This window comes from Schistocerca nitens, chromosome 4, assembly GCF_023898315.1.
Source record: "Schistocerca nitens isolate TAMUIC-IGC-003100 chromosome 4, iqSchNite1.1, whole genome shotgun sequence".
Lineage (NCBI taxonomy): Eukaryota > Metazoa > Arthropoda > Insecta > Orthoptera > Acrididae > Schistocerca > Schistocerca nitens.
In genome coordinates this window covers 646,442,550-646,459,204 of record NC_064617.1, presented here as the reverse complement: position 1 = coordinate 646,459,204, position 16,655 = coordinate 646,442,550, and the positions used below count along the sequence as shown (strand labels likewise).

Here is a 16,655-nt window from a genome sequence, read left to right as displayed (position 1 = left end):
TTCTTGTTGAGCACTGCTCAAAATGTTGCAATTTGCTGCTGACATCAGAGGGCTCCAAGATACCATTAATTCATCTTCTGCAGTCTAAGCTTGGTGACCTTGCAAAAAGGTTTAAGTTACTAGAGGATGCATTTTTTTTTTATCGAGATAACCTCAGAAAAACTTCTTAAACTGCCAGAGCAAATGCAAGTACAGTTAACATCACTCTTCCAGTCTGTAGGTAGAGCAAGTCTTACAAAACTGAACCGCTTGATGGAGTGTGATACAGGAAAAATTGTCATTTCTTCTATAGGTAAATTGTTTGATCCAATAAACATAATAAAAGGCAATTTAAACAGTGCTGAAATCTTTCAGCTGATAAAGAAAATTCCCATTCTATGAGAACTTCCAGCGTCAGAATTTCTTGTACCATACATATTGTTTAGGGATTTAGTAGTACCATACATATTGTTTAGGGATTTAGTAGCTAGTTCTTGTAGAGCTGGTAAAGATGTTGATGTGATTGGTATTCTTCTTTCCCTGAAAGCAGAGTATGGGCGTTTTGTGGAAGCTGCAGTGAAGGCTTTGTGTCTCCCAGCCAGTAATGTTGATAGTGAGAGATCATTTTCTAGATATTGCAGTATAATGTCTGACAGGAGAACAGCTCTGACTCCCAGTAATATGGAAGTCATGGTATCCTTGTCTTTCTCAGACTGACTTGTGTGTTGTGTACATAGACTAGGACAGGATAAATATTTTCCAAACTTTCATGATTTGGTATTTGTGTTTTAATCATCATCATCATCTTGGACAGTTTCCAGCCACTGGCTGGGTCTGTCGGGAACACAAGCCTCTCCATCGTGTTCTGTCTTTCCACCATTCCCCCTCTTCCACCTTTGTCCAGTTCTCTCCTCTTCTCATCACACATTCCTTCACTCCCTTCATCCATCTATCTCTTGGTCTTCCTCTGGGCCTCTTCCCCTCCAGTTGCAGATCAAACATCCTCTTTGGAATTCTTCCCTCATCCATTCTCTTCATGTGTCCATACCACTGCAGTCTTGATTTTTCTATCCTGTCCTGTACTGGTTCCTCCTTTAGTCTTTCCCTCACATACACATTTCGCAATCTGTCTCGGAACATATTTGTGTTTTAATAAGATTCATAATTTTTATGCTTTTTCAATTTATGTAAAATAAAAGATTTTTCACTGCAAATGTCCCATAAATGTATTTCCTTTACCTTTTACTGCTGAAAAGTGGAAATAAAATGTAGCGAAATTATTGACGAAATGGAAAAAAAAAAAAAAAAACTAGCGAAAAATATACCGAAATAACTTTTTAAAAATGACGAAATCAGGCAAAAATTTTCACCACAAACAGGTGCCTCCACACATGAGAAATCCAGTGATGAATATAATGAAATTTCCAAGTTCAAGTTTATCTGTAATGGACCATTCAGAACTGAAAGCGTTCCTCACCCTAATGCTTACTGTCTGAAATGCCATCAACCAGGTCAAGCATTGGGTGTACGGAATTAGTAGAAATAAAGCTCTATCAGAGTAAAGACAAATAATGATATTCTGCATGTAAGTAGTTATTATTAATTGAGTACTAACAACTACTTTTTTAATTAATGATCACACAATGTGGCTGTCATGTCAAAATAATGACGATAACGGTTTTGTGTGAATAAATCAATGTTTAATTTGGCATGTAACTTGTAATAAGCTTATTAATTGTATTGTAATTAATTTTAGGAGATGTATAATGTAGGCCTATGTAACTGGTGACTTCAGATGAACTAAGACTTGTCATTTAAGTTGCAAGGACAAATGCTGTAAAATGGACGCTAATTAACCCACAGGACACTAAATTATTACCTGAGAAAAAGTAAAAAATGTTATGAAAGAGGTGTTTATGGACATGGAATACATGCAGGCACCCACACAATAATGAAAGCTGATGAGGAGATGCATGAGGCAGTGCACCAGTAATCTGTTTCAGCTATACAAGAAATGCTTATGAGTAGATAGTGCGTATGTGAATAGTATGCTGCAAAAAATGTAAATAGTAATTCAAATGTTTCTTGTGTGGATACAGATAATGTAAATGCTATGGAAAAATAATTTTTGGATCACTTTTGAGTAATGAATACTCATGATATTTAGCTTACAAGAGTTATAAATTTTATGTGGACACAGATGTTATAACTGTTGTGTGAAAATTTCTCAATCGGTTTTAATTAATGAGTGTTCATTCATGTTGGTTAATTGGTGTCAATTGTTAATAGGTTAATGAACAAATGTTTTCATTTTTTATTGTGTATTTTACAGCATGCTATGGACTCAAAAATTTCCTATCAGATTGAATGTTTTTGTGTATGTAATTGTTTTTGTAAAAAAGTACTTTCTGATGAGCTACATAGTACAGACTTCAGATTAGTAATAAATAGCATATTTTGGACAGTTATAAACAATTAATTAAATTTTAATTCCATGGTACTAGAAGCTGGTTGGTTTAGGGACTGGTTGTTACATTCTGAATGTTTCCTTGAGTGATTATTTGCCAATAGACATCAATGAAAGGTGGGGCACGTGTAATGTTACAACACAATACCCATGTATAATTTTTTCCTACTTTGTTAACTATGGACAATTAAATGAAGTGTATAAATTTGTTGTGTATATTATTGTGACATATATACATTTCAATAATTTCCTGTATGCAAAGTAACAAATGAAAGAGAATGTAAAGAATTGTATTAGATGCACTGGCCAAGTCAGGGAATATCATTATGTAAACCAAAGAGGTTATTGTTTTTGTCATACTGTCAATGGGTACAGGAGCACAGCACAGTCGCGCAGTGTCTGTCAGCTGGTAACAAGAGTCAGTTAGTAGCGAGTGACAGGGTTGGACACAAAGGAGGAATTCTGCTGCAAGAGGAAGCAAGACTTGTTTTTCTACAAAATCACAAGTACAGTATGGCCAGGTACAATGTGGAGAAGTAATTGAGCACAGCATAAAGCAACACGGTTAACCAGTGTTTAAGAAGAGTGCTGGGAGCCCAAAGTCAATTGTGGTGAAGAGCCTGTGGCCATCATACATTATAGTGGTATGATGGACCTTGTCGCACCGACTGCACTGCTATGAAGTAAGACCCGACCAGTTCATCATTTAGAATTGTAAAAGCCTTGCCAGTGTCACCTGCAAATCATTCAGCAACTTATGTGTGTTAATGTGTGTAATCATCAGTAACACTATCTGATGGATCCTCTCCACATCCATAATTAATCGAGAGTGTCATTAACAAACTGCAAATAAATGATAAGAAGAGTGAAGTTTATCAAATTGATTAATAGTGAAAGTGAACAAAAAAGTTAGTTTTTTTTTGGACTTGCTAATATAATGCTGATTACTGACAAACAATTTAACAAAGCAGTACCAGTTAACAATATTTCATGTTCAAACAATTTTGTGTGAGAAGTAATTTATGTAGCAAAAATTTAGTTTTTTGGGCTTGCTAATTAAATGCTGATTACTGACAAGTAATTTGACAAAGTAATTTATTTATGAATACTTAATGTTCAGACAATTTTATATGAGAAGTAATTCACATGACAATAAGTCAAAGAAGCAGACTTTGTAATCATTTTAAAATCCAGTTATTACGGTAGACAATTTAATTTAAACACTATAATTATTCTTTTTGAAAAGTTCCTTTTTGCAAAACAGTTTAATAGCAATTAGCATTACAGTGAGAAATGCAGTTCAGTTATTATATAACTGGTAGTGTAAAGATCTATCAATTAATTTCATGAAGTAGTTGCAGGTTTGTTTTTGTCCATGAGTGAAATTTTTCTAGGTTATCATTGTGTTTTGATAATGAACGTGAGTTAGTGCCTTTGCGACTGCCCACGCCTGCCAACATTCTACGATAGTAATGTAATTTAATTTCAAAGTCAAGAGTTTTAATTGATTTTGCTCACACTAAGTGAGCTGGCAACTGTTTGTTTACATTAATTTTCCAAACAGAGTCAAAATCAATTCATCATTTTGGATCAAAATTTCACTAGCTAGTTTCTGTATTATTTTGTATATTTTTTATTTCACCAATTGTTATTCATGAAGTAAATAGTAAAATATTGATCAAGTTATGACAGCACTGACTTCTTCCAGATAATACTGTCACTTTGTATTCGATGCTCCATCAAAAATTAATATCAAACCATTAGCAACACAGTAATTCTTTAATTAGCCTACCACCTGGAGAGGAATGCGGGTCTCATAAACTGTAGTCCCATGTCTCATCACCAGTTATGATTCTCTTAAGGAACACCTCATTCTCATTTAGGCAATACAAAAGCTCTCACAGACTGCAAGGTGAAGGTCTTTCTGGTCTTAGCTCATGAGCCGTGGGACGAACTTGGTGGCAAGATGCCGCATTCCAAGATGCTGTGTCATGATTTCATTACCTGATCCAACTGAAATGTACATTCTTCTGCAATCTCTCAGACAGTCAGTCTTCAATTTTCATGCACAATTTCATTGATGTTGCTGACCTGAGCATCGTTGTTAGATGTTGAAGGGCATCCTGAACAAAGGTCATCTTTAACTTCCGTCCAGCCATTTTTAAATCTTGTAAACCATTCATAACACTGAATATGGCCTAAGCACTCTTCATCATAGGCTTCCTGCATCATTGTGTCTCTGTAAGGGTTTTCTTAAGTTTCACACAAAATTTAATGCAGTGACATTGCTCTTCAAATCTGACGTCTCAAAATTCACAAACTGTGAGACACAACATTCTACTCAGTACATCACTAAACAATAACTAGAAGACATAACCAATTAAGCTTCCAGCAGTTACACATTAAACACAGGCATCTGCAGGGATGCCAACCGCATTTTGCTCCCAACACACCTTTGGCATGAAATTGTAAATGTTCCACAAGTTTTTAAACAGACCTCATATTAAAGTTGCGTTTACCTGGAAAAACTTTTCTTTTCATGAGATGAATTTTTCAACTGAGAAGTATAGACTTCGTATGCATATATTTTTATTGTGTGTTTGTTTGGTTTTGTACAATGTGTTAATCCTTGCATGATCTCATTCATCTGTTTCCTTCTGTTTTGTTGTAATTTTATGTTTTGTAATTTCCTTGCAACCCTTTTATAGAATATCTATGTTCTAAGTAATCTACATTTGTATATTCTTTATCTTGTTCATCCTAGTGTCTCATACATATGAAAGGAACTACAGAATATGTATAATGTATATAAAATGTTAAGTGTAAAATTTTGAGAGCTTACCACAAAAACAAAAGTATTAAAAAACCATTTTCAAACTTTACATCTGCATCTACATCTGCTGTCTAGTGCTTGAAGGAGGGTACCCTGTACCACTGCTAGTCATTTCCTTTCCTGTTCCACTCGCAAATAGAGTGATGGAAAAATGACTGTCTGTACATCTCCATATGAGCCCAAATTTCTCATACCTTGTCTTTGCAGTTCTTATGTGCAATAAATGTTGGAGGCAGTAGAATCATTCTGCAGTCAGCTTCAAATGCCGGTTCTTTAAATTTTCTCAATAATGTTCCTTGAGAAGAATGTCACCTTGCCTGTAGGGATTTGCATTTGAGTTCCTGAAGCATGTCCATAACACTTGCATATCGTTTGAACCTTCCAGTAACAAATCTAGTAGTCCACCTCTACATTGCTTTGACTTCTTCCTTTAATGTGACTCGGTACGGATTCCAAACATCAAAGCAGTACTCAAGAATAAGTTGTACTAGCATCCTATATGCAGTCTCCTTTATAGATGAACCACATCTCCTAGAACTCTCCCAATAAAATGAAATCACCATTTGCCTTCCCTACCACAATATTTTATATCATTTTGCAGTATTATTCCCAGATACTTAAATGAAGTGACTTCATCAAGCATGACACTACCAATGCTGTATCTGAACACTATGGATTCATTATTCCTACCCATCTGCACTAACTTACATTTTTCTACATTTGGAGCTAGCTGCCATCCATCACACCAATTAGAAATCTTGTCTAAGTCACCCTGTTTATTCCTACAATCACTCGACTTAGACACCTTTCCACACACCACAGTGTCATCAGCAAAGAACCACAGATTGCTGCCAACCTTGTCCACCAAATCATTTATGTATATCTAAAAACAAAGATGATGTGACTTACCAAATGAAAGTGCTGGCAGGTCGACAGAGACACAAACAAACACAAACATACACACAAAATTCAAGCTTTCGCAACAAACTGTTGCCTCATCAGGAAAGAGGGAAGGAGAGGGAAAGACGAAAGGATGTGGGTTTTAAGGGAGAGGGTAAGGAGTCATTCCAATCCCGGGAGCGGAAAGACTTACCTTAGGGGGAAAAAAGGACAGGTATACACTCGCACACACACACACATATCCATCCACACATATACAGACCCAAGCAGACATATTTAAATATGGGTGAGAGTTTCATGATAAATGCAATTTAGGTAAGGGACCAATGCTGTAGAGTACTTTTTGAAAAACCCAATTGGAATTCCATCTGGACTGGATGTCTTATTTGTTTTGATTCTCTTTTGGTTGTTTCCTATGCCAGGGATGTTTATTACTCTGTTGCCCATGTGGTAGTCTGTTCGGCGGTCAAGCAATGAGTGTTTGTATGATTCTCCTGTGTGAATGATTTCTTAAATGTGAAATTTAAACTTTGGCCTTCATTTTGCTATCTTCAACTGCCACACCAGATTGGTCAACAAGTGACTGGATGGAAGCCTTAGACCTACTTAGCAGTTTTTCATAGCACCAGAATTTTCTCAGGTTCTCTGCCAGATGTTTTACTAAATTATGATGGTAGTAGTAGTTGTATAATTTGCACATAGATCTTTTCACAGGTACATGAATCTCTGCTAACACTTGGTTTCATCATTTGTGCATTCTCCTTTGAACCAAGAATTCAACAGCCTCTGCTTTCTCAGCTATTTCTGAATGTCGATATTAAACTATAATGGGTCTTTTCCATCCATAATCCACTTACTAGGCACATAATTCCCCAGACCATGATTTACAATCTGCTTAAGCTTTGCCCAAAATTCCTCTGTGTCCATTTCACTGGAACTAAATGATGTCAATTGACTGCCTATGTGAGACGCAAACAAAGGCTTATCTGCCCCTTCTCGCAGAGACACTCTCCTAGCCTTCTTGACTGATTGAATAACTTTCATAACCATTGTAGCTATAATGACATCGTAATTTCTAGTCCCAATTTCTATACTGACATTGTTGATAAGGTCCGCCCTGTTTGTAGTTACAAAGTCTAAGGTATTTCCATTGCATGTGGGCTGTTGAAATAGCTGCTCAAGATAGTTTTCAGCAAACATGTTCAGAAGTAAAGCTGTGAGGATGGATCATGAGTCATGCTATGGTAGCTCAGTCACTAGAGCACTTGCCCGTGAAAGGCAAAGGTCCCGAGTTCGACTCTCCGTCCGGCACACAGTTTTAATCTGCGAGGAAGTTTCATATCAGCGCACACTCTTTTGCAGAGTGAAAATCTCATTATGTTCAGAAGTATTTTGCATGACTGTCTGTCTATACCCCCTTCAATGAATCCATAGACATCCCAATCTGTACTGGGTACATTAAAGTCGCATCTGACAAGTATTGCATAATCTAGGTATTTACACATAAATGGCCGCAGACTTTCTTTGAATGCCTCCAGAACTGTCACAGCAGAACTGAGTGGCCAATGAGAACATCAAACAATTAACTTGGTTTCACCAAGACCTTTTATAAGTGACCAGATAACTTCACTGTCACACTCAATTTCAACCTCACTTGCAACAATATTTTTGTCAACTGCAATGAACACTCCCCCTCCTATGGCCTCTAATCTGTCTTTCTGATACATGTTCCATGACTTGCTGAATGTCTCTGAGCTTTCCACTTTGGGTTTAATTCAGCTCTCAGTCCTGAGAATAATTTGAGCCTGAGAACTTTCCTGGAGGCCAATAAATTCGGGAACTTGGTTATGAATATCTGAACAACTTACTGATAAAATTTCACAAAGTGGCTTTACTATGAATACAGTCTGTCTTTCCTTGCTGTGTATTGACTGGTAAGTGTTTATCAGAGTACCTCAAGCTACTGCCTACTCTAAAAACCCCTCAAGTGCATTCCACAAGTATTCTGCTACCCAACTAGCTGAGTCCTTTGTGTAGTGCAACCCTGGGAAATCCCACAAACTCCAGCTTTAAGACCTTAAGAAAAAAATTCAGCTAATTTTCTGATATCATAACCTGCCACTTAAAACATAGTGTTTTCATTGAAAACTGTAACCATAAGGAGTATTCTAGAAGCATGTCTTCATCGCAAGTGGAGCATGAATTTTTCTGCCAGAATAAGAGAGACTAATACACAAATATGTAAGCTGAATAATTTTACAATGATATACTTCAAATAATATTCCAAAATATCAGTCCAAGTAACAAGAAAAATGAGAAAAATGCAAGACGATGAAAACATGTTACAACTCAAGAAATAAAGCAAAAACCATGTGGAACATTACAAAGAAATTGGTAGAAGCAGAACATAATGTAAAAATATTATACTATCACATCACAAGAAAATTAAAAAAAAGTATCAAACATGTTAGAGGTAGCAAATCAAGTAATAATTTGTATAGTCACAGAAAATATGGTGAAAGAAAACAAACAGTTGTACTCAACCTAACAAATATAAAATAAGGAAATGTTGTAGTATAGTGTACATCAGCACTGTCACACGAGACAAAGTAACAAAAGCAATTATTTGGCTCAAATATTAAAGAAAACTCTGTAGGTATTTATGGTGTTGTATAAACAATCTTAAAGAATAATACTTTTAACTTAATTGAACCACTGACTCAGTTGGGTGACTGTTCACTCCAAGCAGGTATTTTTTTTCTGAGATTTTGAAAATCTGAGGTATAATGTAAATAACTATAGGCCCTTTACAAATTTATCTTGTTATAAGATATCAAAAATAAAATCCTTAGTAAAGAACAACATAGATTGAAACTTCCTGGCAGATTAAAACTTGTGCCAGACCGAGACTCGAACTCGGGACCTTTGCCTTTCGCAGGCAAGTGCTCTACCAACTCAGCTACCCAAGCACGACTCACGCCCCATCCTCACAGCTTTACTTCTGCCATTACCTCGTCTCCTACCTTCCAAACTTTACAGAAGCTCTCCTGCGAACTTTACAGAACTAGCACTCCTGAAAGAAAGGATATTGCGGAGACATGGCTTAGCCACAGCCTGGGGAATGTTTCCAGAATGAGATTTTCACTCTGCAGCAGAGTGTGTGCTGATATGAAACTTCCTGGCAGATTAAAACTTGTGCCGGACTGAGACTCGAACTCAGGACCTTTGCCTTTGGCGGGCAAGTGCTCTACCAACTGAGCTACCCAAGCACGACTCACGCCATGTCCTCACAGCTTTACTTCTGCCAGTACCTTATCTCCTACCTTCAAAACTTTACAGAAGCTCTCCTGCAAACCTTGCAGAACTAGCACTCCTGAAAGAAAGGATATTGCGGAGAGCTTCTGTAAAGTTTGGAAGGTAGGAGACAAGGTACTGGCAGAAGTAAAGCTGTGAGGACGGGGCGTGAGTCGTGCTTGGGTAGCTCAGTTGGTAGAGCAATTGCCCGCGAAAGGCAAAGGTCCCGAGTTCAAGTCTCAGTCCGGCGCAAGTTTTAATCTGCCAGGAAGTTTCATATCAGTGCACACTCCGCTGCAGAGTGAAAATCTCATTCTGGAAACAACACAGATTCAGGAATAAGAGATCAAGAATAAGTACTATTTATTAAGTGTATACTGAGCCTGACAGACAGTAAATGGAAATATACACTGAGCTAACAAAAACTTGGAAGCAGCGGATCATAAATTTTTGCTATCATAGCTTGAACAGTATGTAGATCAAAGTCTGTGCAGTAGTTGGATCAATTCCTGAGTTATCATAAACATGCAGAAAACATCAGGCACACTGATAAAAGCCTTAAAACTGTCACAGAATGCTTATCAGGTGATCATTTAATTACATATAGTGTGCCTCAAGGATCAGTATGGAGATCCCTCCTGTTCCTTCTATAAATTAATGATCTAAGTTTAAATGGGCATTGCAATAGATTCAAAATGGTTCAAATGGCTCTGAGCACTATGGGACTTAACATCTGAGGACATCAGTCCCCTAGAACTTATAAGTACTTAAACCTAACTAACCTAAGGACATCACACACATCCATGCCCGAGGCAGGATTCGAACCTACGACCGTAGCGGACGCACGGTTCCAGACTGAAGCGCCTAGAACCGCTCGGCCACACTGGCCGGCATTGCAATAGAACTTACCATGTTTGCTGATGGTACCATAATTCTAGCAAATGCAGAAAGTAGAAAGTAATTACAAAAATGGTTCAAATGGCTCTGAGCACTATGGGACTTAACTTCTGAGGTCATTAGTCCCCTAGAACTTAGAACTACTTAAACCTAACTAACCTAAGGACATCATACACATCCATGCCCGAGGCAGGATTCGAACCTGCGACCGTAGCGGTCACGCGGTTCCAGACTGTAGCGCCTAGAACCGCTCGGCCACCAGCGGCTGGCAAAGTAATTACAGCAATCAATAAACACTCTCACAAAACAACTTCGCAACTAGACATTCAAGGTGTGACAATAAAGTAATGAGACTGATGTGAAAAAACATGTTGCTTACCGTTTTAGTCAAGTTTAGTGTTGTCTCCTTCAAGTAGTTCCCTTCTGATTGCACACACTTTTTCCAGTGCTTCTGCCATTGATTATAACATTTCTGGAACTCATCTTCTGTAATATCCTCCAAGACCCTCATCACAGCTTTTTGGACATCTGGTGTCCCTTGACCACCGTTTTGACTCTTGGAAATAGAAAAAAGTTGCACTGAGCGATATCTGGTGAATAAGGCGGCTGTGGTAGTACTGAAATTTGTTTTCAGGTTTAAAATTGCTGTACTGACAGAGCAGTATGGGATGGCGCATTATCGTGATGCAGAATCCAATTATCAGCAATGTTGGCATGGACACGAAGAACTCTTTTATGAAGTCTTTCTAAAATTTCTTGGTAGTAATATTGGTTAACTGTTTGTCCAGGAGGCACCCACTCTTTATGGCAAATTCCCTTGGAATCAAAGACGCACACAAGCACGCATTTCACTTTTGACTTTGACATGCAAGCTTTTTCAGTCTGGGTGATCCCTTTGAGCACCATTGCGAACTTTGGCATTTTGTCTCTGGATCATACTGAAAAAAACAACTTTCATCACCAGTGATAACACGGTTTGACAATTCTGGACTGATTTCCGTTTGCTCTAAAAGATTGGCTGCCACATTTTCCCCTGTTTCTCGCTGTTCTGGTGTGAGATTTTTGAGGACCATTTTTACACAAATCTTTCTCATACCAAGATCTCCAGTTATTATTACATGAACCATTTCTCGATTGATGTTCAGTTCTTCTGCAATCATTTTCATGGGTAATCTTTGAACAGATCATACGAGATCACACACCCAGGCCAAGTTGACATCCATCCGCAAGGTTGATGGTCGTCCACAGCATTATTCATCTTCAATATTCGTTCTGCCTTCACTAAACGTTTTATGCCTACGAAAAACTTGAGCTCTTGACATAACCTCCTCCCCAAAAGCCTGCTGAAGCTTACCATAAGTTGTTGTCTTGTTTTCACCCAATAAGAAATGGCATACCATTGCGCAATATTATGTGGTTCCATTTCCATGACGAGAGACACAAACACATGTTAACTTATTGCGGCACAATTCACGACTTGCAGTTGCATCGATGTGCCGCTTGGACTAGAAGCAGCTTATAGGCCAAGGTCAAAGATATTGTGCCTACGTAAGCCTAGGGTTGCCACATTTTGCAAAGAAAATCAGTCTCATTACTTTATTGTTGCACCTCGTAGACTAATTAATTAGGTGTGCACAGTAAAAAACTGTCTCACAAAAATTCCACATTGCTCAAAATGATAGTCCACATTTCCCATACTTTCTGTCTATGAGGAACCAGTTGGTAACTGTTAAGATACTAATTTCATATGGGCTTATACTTCCAAAGTGTTTTAAAATTGAATAATGTCATCTAATGTGACTACATAGATATAAAGACGTTTACTATATGTTTGGACAACATTGTTGTGGAGAAACAGTGACTGCTATAAATTAACTCAGTATTAAGAAAACAGTCTTAATCGCAACTTTTTATTTATTTAGTGCCGACCGGTATCAGCCCATCGCAGGGGCCATCTTCTGGTGACGTCACGTTTACTGAGGTGTGGCAGGAGACAGTCTCCTGCCACACCTCAGTAGATGTGACGCCACCAGCAGTCGACCATATGTTTGCCCTGAAGATGTCCCCTGCAATGGGCTGAAACCGGTCAGCATTAAATAAATAAAAAATCTCGATTAAGACTGTTTTCTTAATATGGGGTCTGTATTATATGATTACATGATTGCAGAACAATTGCTGAAAGCAGTCACTTCCATAAAATATCTAGGAGTATGCTTATGGAGTGATTTAAAGTGGAATGGTGATTTAAAATTAACTGTGGCTAAGGCAGTTGCCAAATGGAGATTCACTGGGAGAATCCTCAAGAAATGTAGTCTATCAACAAAGGAAACAGTTTACAAAACACTTGTTTGACCAATACTTAAATACTGCTTGTCAGTCTGGGATCCACACCAGATAGGATTGATTCCAAAGATGAGTAGCATATTTCATTACAGGTTCATTTCGTAAGTGCAAAAACCTCACAGAGATGCTAAGTCAACTCCAGTGGCTGCTAAGTCAACTCCAGTGGCAGATGCTGCAAGAGCGGCATTTTGCATCACAGCATGGTCTACTGTTAAAATGCTGAGTGTCAACCAGTATAATGCTTCCTCCTCCATATATTTTGCAAAAAGACCATGAAGATAAACGTAATGAGGTTTGAACTGACACCAAGGCTTACCAGCAACCATTCTTCAAACGAAGTGTACATGACTCAGCCAGAAAAGGGGGAAGTGACGGCAGTGCGCAAAGTACCGCCCACTGCGAACCGTAAGGCGGACTGTGGAGAATAGATGTAAGTGTAGAAGTAAAAGCTGCCACATTGAAAGTCTGATGTAGTGGGAAAGTTAAAAAGTGCTTATCATACCTATTTTCATTGTCATATCAAATATGATATGATATTTAGGGCAACCTCAAATGCAGGACTTTCAAATTGCAATAGAAAAGAGCTTCAGAATCCTGAAAGGATACAAACAATGAATCTCATGTAAACCACTCTTTAAAATCTCAGGTGTTTCCCCTCTACTATTCATCTATATTATGGAAACTCTTGCATTCTTTAAAAGGAATGTAATAAACAAGAGCAACAGACATCAAGAAAGTATAATATCCATGATCACATTGCTATACATGCCTAAATCTAGCATAGTAATACTGCCTGGCAACAGAAAGAAACTATTGAACGTGGGAGTGAGAATGTGTGCAAAAGAACTAAGTAATTAATTCCAAAGTAATTGAGGATCTTTGCGCCCTGAAAACAGTTGAGCTAAAAACTGCAGTGGAACTATGTCACTAGGAAGTGATTTAGTATTATGTGCATACCACACACATTAATTCAATACCAAAAACATCAGGTGTCCTCATGCAATGAAAACTACTGAACAATGAACCAAAATTATATAAAGAAATATTCACAAAATGAGCGAGGTATTATATTATTGATACACTATGAACAAGAAAATGTATTTTCTGAGTACTGGTGTGAAACGAAAGAAATGCTGATACAAAACAAAAGGCAGTGGCACAGAGTGAGAGGCAAGAAATGAAAGACGAATTTAGGCATACATTTTTCATTGTGGCATTAGCAATTGACATTAACAGTATAAATCAAAGAAACACTAAGAACGTTAGTGATTCTGATATCTATAAGAATTCATTCAGTGTTAGCTGTGGCTACGACACATACTGAATGAAGAATTCACTCTTATAAGTGACTGTGACACTTACAGAAATAACAGAATGAAATATGTTTCAAAAGATACCAATCTCACACTATGTTTCACTAAAACAGCGAGGTTAAAGAAATATAACAGCAGAATGAAGCTAGTAGATGTTGGATAGAATAATATACTACTTCAGGTTTTTCAGGCAAGACATATGAATCGAAAAGAACAATTGGTAGAAAACTTTCAGTAGCTAAGACCACATAGATTCATCTTTATTTTTGACAACAGACTTCAACAAATATAACTGTCTGGAGATGACAGTTATATCTGTCAAAAGATCTTGGCTATCAAAAACTTTTTATTATGTAAAGCAGATCGCTCCTTCTAATTTCTCAACAGCAGAAAATTCAGACAAAGAGAACAACTTAAGATGTGATAATCAAACAAGGAAGAGAGAGATCTAAGACAAATGTCACACTCAGAATTAGTTGGTAACATACAGATTAAGAATCTCATCTAAATAAGTATTTGTGTGAATCAAAACTGCAATGAAAGTTTTTTCATGGTGGTCCAAAAAGAAGAAAGAATTTGAGAGCTATAACTAGAGACAATTTGGTAAGGACAAATATTTCTCAGGAATATGAATAAATGAATAAGCATTGCACAAAAGTCAGAAAACAGTAAAACTGTAAAATCTGCAGGAAGGGCGATGGGGAATATGATAAAAATCAGCTCATACACAATAGGCATATCATAACCAATTGAAAAAACAGAAGCCATGATTTTTACCGGTATCTGAGAAAGTGATGGAGCTAGCATTTAGTGCATAGAATGAACAGTTTTTAAATCGTTATCGATCAACAACCAGCATAAAACTTCAGTAGGTACAATTTTAGATTGTTTCTATAGTTTTGCATGAATTGCATGTTTTTAGTCAGTCAGTAAAATGCAAAAAGTTGAATTAAATATAAGAAGAAATTACCATTCTTGGTGCAGCTGTCATTATTCAGTTTAAATGAAAGTCTCAGAGTCTTGTACTCCTACTAGTTCTCTGAGTTTCATTTTCTCATTATATCATTCTCTTTTATATCTTACATAAAATGTTTGGCTAAAAACAATGAGTCTCTTAATAGTGAAAAGTGAATTTTTATTCTGAAATAGCCAAATGGCATGAGAGAACAAAACAATTTGTAGAATTCATGACATTTATTTGCAGTACTAAAAATTCATAAGTGGAACAGGAAGAAATGATGCAACACATGTCAAAATAACGCACCTTATGATGATAATGGCTCACAATATTATGTCCATCTATCTCAGTTCTAAATTTAAAGTACTTAAACTTGAAAAGATATGGTATAATACTAACAATGGTAACTCACTGTAGCCTTCATATCTACTGTGAGGATTTATTATCAGGTATCTTAATAATATTTTACAGAAAATAGTCAGTAAGAAACACAATTTTTGAAAAAATCATTACAAATTTCCTGTGAACTGTGATGACACCAAGTGTAGCTTAATGTAGGAGAAATCTGGAATCTCACATTTATGCTGAACCAGAAATTATTACTCACTTTTTCCTTTGGTTTCTCTGCTGCGTCAGCCATGGCTCAAATGCAGATGAATGAATAAAGCAGAAACTAATCTGTTTCTTCTTCTACTATGAATCTGTATTTGGTGGTTTCTGCACTTTTCACTGCACTAAAAAACTCAAGGGCTGGAACACCCTGGGTGTTACTTTCCACAGCTTGCAGTCAAATCAGAGGTTTTTGGAGGAAACAGCAGTTTTGATGTTACCCCCTCCAACTCAGTTTGTGAATCACTCTCCACATAACTTCCCCTCTTTTCTGCTCTTGCCTTCCAGCTCCTCCCCCATCCAGACTCCAATCCCCTCCTGTGACGGTTTGCTAATTTCATGCACCTGTTCCCAGACTTGTAGAATATTTTAACCTGATACATCTTACTTGCTGAAAATTTATGAAGCATTTCCTTTAATGATGTAAAACTGGCAAATATAATTATTACTAATGTAAGTGATGATAATTATTATCCCAGAAAACCATTTTTAATATAGGTAATGTCATGTTTACTTGTGTATGTTCTAAAACTATTCCAAAACTGAAGTTCAAAACAAAAATACAAAATTACAAAATAACAATTACAGCTTCAACCCAATCATTTCCAATTTTCTTTGTTGTAGTTATTCATTTTCTTTATCAATAATACATTTATCACTGGTAGAAGAATCTACTGTATCTCCTTTCCCAAATGAAATAGGTCATGTGAAGAAAGTTGTGGATTGCTTTTGTAATTTACAAGTCCAGTCCATGAGCTGTGAATAATTTTCCTCTAGCAAAAACATAATACAAAGTGTTTTGCTGATTTCATATATGGTAATTTTATATCACAGGCAACAAAATTTATAATGCTTCCAGAAATTAGGAAGCTGATTTTAATGTTACCTGTCAACTTGAAACACTGTATCATCTTACAACATTTGTGAGTATAACTGAATAAAGGAATTCACTTGGATAGCCGAGCATGTTAAAATGCCCACTTCCAGGACATGGGAAGGTGTGCTGGGCCTGGATTGAGTCTGAATCTTGGATTAAGAATGGAGCCAGTATGCTGGTCAGCC

General features: G+C 37.0%; 1 protein-coding gene across 1 annotated transcript in view; it reads right to left on the bottom strand.

The window, feature by feature from the left end:
* LOC126252877 (myosin regulatory light chain, striated muscle, 25 kDa isoform-like) overlaps positions 1 to 15,795 on the bottom strand; it is a 97,165-nt gene extending 81,370 nt beyond the window's left edge. The window contains exon 1 of the mRNA XM_049953836.1: positions 15,592 to 15,795. Within this exon, the coding sequence (XP_049809793.1) occupies positions 15,592 to 15,624 (33 nt within the window). The 5' untranslated portion in view covers positions 15,625 to 15,795. The remainder of the gene's footprint in view (positions 1 to 15,591) is intronic.
* Positions 15,796 to 16,655: the final 860 nt, after the last annotated feature.